Source organism: Saprolegnia parasitica (assembly GCF_000151545.1).
Source record: "Saprolegnia parasitica CBS 223.65 unplaced genomic scaffold supercont2.80, whole genome shotgun sequence".
Taxonomy (NCBI): Eukaryota; Oomycota; class Saprolegniomycetes; order Saprolegniales; family Saprolegniaceae; genus Saprolegnia; species Saprolegnia parasitica.
Window position 1 is genome coordinate 101,143 of NW_012156474.1, and position 5,139 is coordinate 106,281.

General features: G+C 57.7%; 1 protein-coding gene across 1 annotated transcript; it reads right to left on the reverse strand.

The window, feature by feature from the left end:
• Window positions 1-1,916: 1,916 nt before the first annotated feature.
• Window positions 1,917-3,109, reverse strand: SPRG_12749 (hypothetical protein; the record flags this gene model as incomplete). Its single annotated transcript, XM_012351464.1, has 3 exons — window positions 1,917-2,124; window positions 2,168-2,370; window positions 2,426-3,109. 3 exons carry the CDS (start codon window positions 3,107-3,109, stop codon window positions 1,917-1,919), a joined length of 1,095 nt encoding a protein of 364 aa, XP_012206854.1.
• Window positions 3,110-5,139: the final 2,030 nt, after the last annotated feature.

Below are 5,139 nucleotides of genomic sequence, written 5' to 3' on the forward strand. Positions count from 1 at the left end.
TGGCACTTTTCGGACTCGTCGAGCTTCCCGTTGAGCTCAAGAGCGAGCCGCGCCTGACGACGTACGGCGCGTACAGCCGTGACCAGATCTACACGCTCGACCAGATCCGGGAGCTGGTGCAATTTGCCAAGTCGCGCGGCGTGCGCATCATCCCAGAGCTCGACGCGCCGTCGCACGCTGGTGCCGGCTGGCAGTGGGGACCCAAGGCGGGCTACGGCGAGCTCACGCTCTGCTATGGTTCGGACCCGTGGATGGACTACTGCCTCGAGCCGCCGTGCGGCCAGCTCAACCCGCTCAATGCGCACGTCTACGACATTTTGAAGGCGTACGGCTAGGATTCGTTTGAAACCGTCCCTGATGTTTTATATGCGGTTAGGGTCTTTGCCGAGCTGCACAGCCTCTTTGACGACGATGTCTTCCACATGGGCGGTGACGAGGTCTCGGTGCCGTGCTGGAACTCGACCAAGACGATCACGGACCACATCAAGGACACGAGCACGAACGCGCCGTTCTTCGAGCTCTGGGGCGACTTCCAGCTCAAGGCGGGCGAGTACATTGAGAAGGCCAACAAGAAGATCATGGTGTGGACCAGCGACCTCACGACGGACGCGTACCTCAAGTACTTCAAGCCGAAGAACACGATCGTGCAGCTCTGGGGCGGCTCGACGGACGGCGACGCCGCGCGCCTCACGTCCAAGGGCTTCTCGGTTGTCGCGAGCTACTACGACGCCTACTACCTGGACTGCGGCTTTGGTGGCTGGGTCTCCAAGGGAAACGGCTGGTGCGCGCCGTACAAGTCGTGGCAGGTGATTTACGACCTCGATGTGCGGGCCAACCTGACGGAAGCCAGCGCGAAACTCATGCTTGGCTCCGAGGTCGCCATGTGGTCGGAGATCGCCGACGAACGCGCTGTGGAAGCCAAGATCTGGCCCCGCGCCGCGGCGCTCGCCGAGCGTCTCTGGACCAACCCCAAGACCAACTGGAAGAACGCGATGAGCCGCATGCGCATCCAGCGTGATCGCATTGCGGACGCCGGCATCGGCACGGACGCTGTGCACCCGCACTGGTGCCGCCAGAACCCGGGCAAGTGCACGCTCGTCTAAGCATTCGCATCCTTGTCGCCTTGGACCCATCATCAATGCCTGGCAGCGGAGTTTTATCTTGTCTATGTCAATGTATGTCTGTTGCATGCTGCTAAAACGTGTTTTGTCGGCCGTCGGCGTGGGTGCGCAAGGCCACCGGCTCCTATATCAAACGATCGCCTTCGCGCCAAAACACCAAACTCGCCTCGGACTCAAGCCGGCGCTTGATACGTGGTCCGCGCGCCACCGTAGCCACTCGCTACGCTACATGCAGGCCGCGCCCACGACGTCCCTGGTCCCGGCCTGGTCGTCGCCAAGCATGGCTGTCGTTACCAACGCCTACGTACCGTAGGGCAACTTTGCTGACCTCGCCATCGCCGATCCGTCGCTCCCCCGGATACAGTGCCTGCTTACGTCGAAGGCAGTGCCCGACCGGTTCAAGTTTACGCTCAAGTATTGGTTTGATATTCGCGTGGGCCGAGCACGCTTCCGGCGCAGTCGCCGCTGGTGCGCGAACAACCGCTCTGGTCCAACCAGTTTCTCCCGGTAGATAGCTGTAGTTACATATAAAGGACCACAAGATGGCACACTCGGTACGCACGGACAATTACCAAGATCGCAAACCCCTAAGCCCAAGACGTCCACACCTTGATGCTCGCCGCCGCCCGGACGGAGACACTAGCGACAAGAACTTAACACCTCGTCCATGATGTGTGTCGCATAACGCAATGATCCAGGCGAATATCGTCTGACGTACACTTTGCAGACATTTCAAGAAGCACAGAGTGCGGTCAACTCTGCGACGACGCTACATATGTACAGTGTACAGTATAGCTATGGGGCGGCGGCGGCGAGCTTGTTTTGGATGAGGGCCTCGAACATGCCGGCGCCTTGTTGAAAATGACCCAGAAAGCACTCGGTAAAGACACCTGGCGGCAACGAGAGGCTCTCGTCCGTTGCATTGGGTGGTAGCACTGGCGGTCGCATCTGCGCGTACGTCAGCAACCGACACGTGCCGTCGCCTTGGTCGCTCACGACCATCCTTCACACGAAAATGATGTTTTCATCCCGTAGAATAGTCGTACCATGTAGCTTCATTGCCGACGAGCTGCTGCGGGTTCCACGGCATGAGCGCGTCCTCGAGGATCGTACGCCATACGAGCACGACTCGGGACGCTTCCACGTACTTGCGCGCCGCAATCCTACTTTGAATCGGCGGAAACAGCGCCGGAAAGTTGTCGGCAACATAATGCGCGTACGTCATCTCGGTCCCAAACGATTCCTTGAGCTACGTCAACATACTTAGCCAACTCGTCGGCAAGTCCTCGCCGCGAACGACATACCGTGCTGGACACGCCGCACTCTTCCGGCATCGGCGCCGTGATCATGCCCCACAAGAGCTCCGCGAGCTGCGTAAACGGCACTGGCCACGAGTGACAGACCGTCGTGTGCATCACCAACGACGCCTCGTCGCTCTCTTCTTCGAGTTGGACATGCGCATACCGCTCACGGCTTGCTTCGTGCGTGTGCAGGTCGCGGCGAACGTACTCGGTGCTGAGCTTGCCGAGGTGGTCGTCGAGGATACGGTCCAGCGTCGCGTGCCGGTTGGTCGGGCCCAAGGACGCACGCTTCCACAGCGCCATGCCCGAGAACGCGCAGAGCTTGGGGCGGCGCGCAAACGCGCGCTGGAGCGTCGCCAGCAGCTTCATTTGGTCGCCGAGGAGACCTTGCAGTTGGGCGTTTTCGTGCAGCGCTTGCTGCGCCGCTTGCGCCTGTGTGGCCGCTCGACTGGCCCACTTCGATTCGATGGGCACCATGCTCGTGATCGCCTGGAGTTGTTCGAGCTGCGTCGACAGCTCGTCGTGCTTGGCGCGAAGGTACTTGAGCTCGTCGAGGATCGTGGACCGACGACGCTTCTTGGTGCTATCCGAGCCCGACGACGGCGAGTGGGGGCTCGACTCGCCCGAGACGAGGACCGCAATGTCCTGGCAAAAGATGTCATCTCCGTATGCAATACTGGTGGTCATGCTCACTGCGAAGCCTTTTCGATTGTGATCGTCAGCTAAAATCTAGGATGTTTCAGACGCCAATCAGACGACAGCTGGCCAGGAAAACATACGAATGACGTTTTCGGTGCTCTGCGCCTGCATCTGGTTCAACGTCTGTCCAAAACGACACGATGCCACTACCTTGGACGATTGCCGCTCCGGCACCTTGTCCCGCGGATCGCGCTTCCGCCTCTGTCTACTTCGACCACGTCCCTGCGTGAGAATATCGACAATAATCGAGAATACTCGTCGGTGGTCACTTACTATCAATCAAGTGTTTAGGCGGCAGGCGTGCAGGACATTGTATTGTTGCGATTTCCTTACAGCTCCGTCTTGAGGAACTTGAGGCACGAAAAATGGCAGATTTTTCAAGAGGAAAGGACTGGTGACGAGCCTGCATGCCGGTCGTCGCAAGATGGGATCGGTACTCGTACGTACTCACAGAGAATCTTGAAGCCTTGTTTGTCGTCTGTCCCTTTGACGACCCATGGACACCACCCATCAAGCGCGCTGAGTTGGATGCAGAGAGAGCACCGAGCTCTTGACGCCTTTTCAGTGCACAACGCAGACATCCCGGAACGGCGGCACCGCTATCTCGTCTAGTCGTCTACACGACTAGACGAGATAGTTGTAGTCTAGACGTGCCCATGATACACACGCCTGGCGTTATCACGCAAGAATAGCACGGGAATGGATCAAGAATTATCGAAGTCTGGTCTACCTTGCACCGCGATTAGAAATTTGGCCTCGTGGGTTCGAATCTCGGCCTCGCTGCCCATCGCGTCGACAATACAGACGTCCCAGGCGAGTCATCCTGGAGACCAAAGACCATGGGCACCCTCCAGTGACGAAATTTGGAGCATATTGCCCAAGACTCCGGAATGTTTGACAACTTCAGCTTTCGCCTGTGGTCACCTTGGCTTCGATCTCTTCTTCGTCGCTGGACGCCATGATCAATCTCTTGGTGCTGCCGTGGTCCGTAGGCAGCTCTTGTCGTGATAAATAATCGATCATTCGAATGCAAAAGACAAGCTCTTCGCAGACAAGCGAGCGACGGCAACGATACTACCGTGCGCATGCTGCTCTCGAAGACGCGCGTCATCACGTACGCATGTCATGTTATCGCGGCAACCTCGTTCGGATGCATCGGATTGTTGCATATCTTAGGACCAAGTCGTGCGTCATGCATGTCCGTGAATACCCCTCTCTCGGGCTCATCTCCGCGACGGGCTCTTGAACGGCGAGTGGCGTGTTTGTTGATGCAAAGACGTGATCCAAAGCTGCTGAATTTTTCACTTTTCGACACCCTGCTTTGCTTGTCCAGCTCGGTAAGAGCTGACTGCAAGAGGCGGATGAGCTAATCATGACACGCCGCGGATGGCCGCACAAAATTTCATTGGAAAGGCCGTGCTGAGTTGTGCACCGGTGATCAGGCGTCGGTCATGCGACGTCGGCCTGTCTAGGTGGCCTGTCCGACGTAGCACCTCGGCAGCTGGCGGCCGTAGAGACCGTCTTGCAGCGTCCTCCACATAGTGTGCACCCATCGCCGTCGCCCCTTTTGCCGCGCGCGTCAGCCAGTTTAGTCAAGGAATCCCACCTTGCACCGAGTAAAGACGAGACCAATCCAGTCGATCACGCTTGCTCATGATGAGCCCAGCGCGCGGCTATGGCACCGTCGATCGATGCGGCGGCTGGCCCTTGACGCTCTCGTCGACCAGCAACTCAATAAGAGAGCTCTGGAGGTGGCGGTATTGCTGCGTGAAGCATTTTTGAGAGTATGAGAGTATGTTGTTGTTGTGTGTATAACAATGCAAATACGTTATTGTTCGTTTTCGTTATATAATCGTCGTTTCTCGACACAACTATGGTACTACTGTACAGTACAAGAGTGCCACTGCATTAAATTTCTATTGATGTCGGTGGTGCGGGGTGGACAAAAGTCGCGACGGCGAGAATGAGCTCGAGGATGCTGTCGTCCATCCACGCGTCGTCGTCGACGATCTCCATGC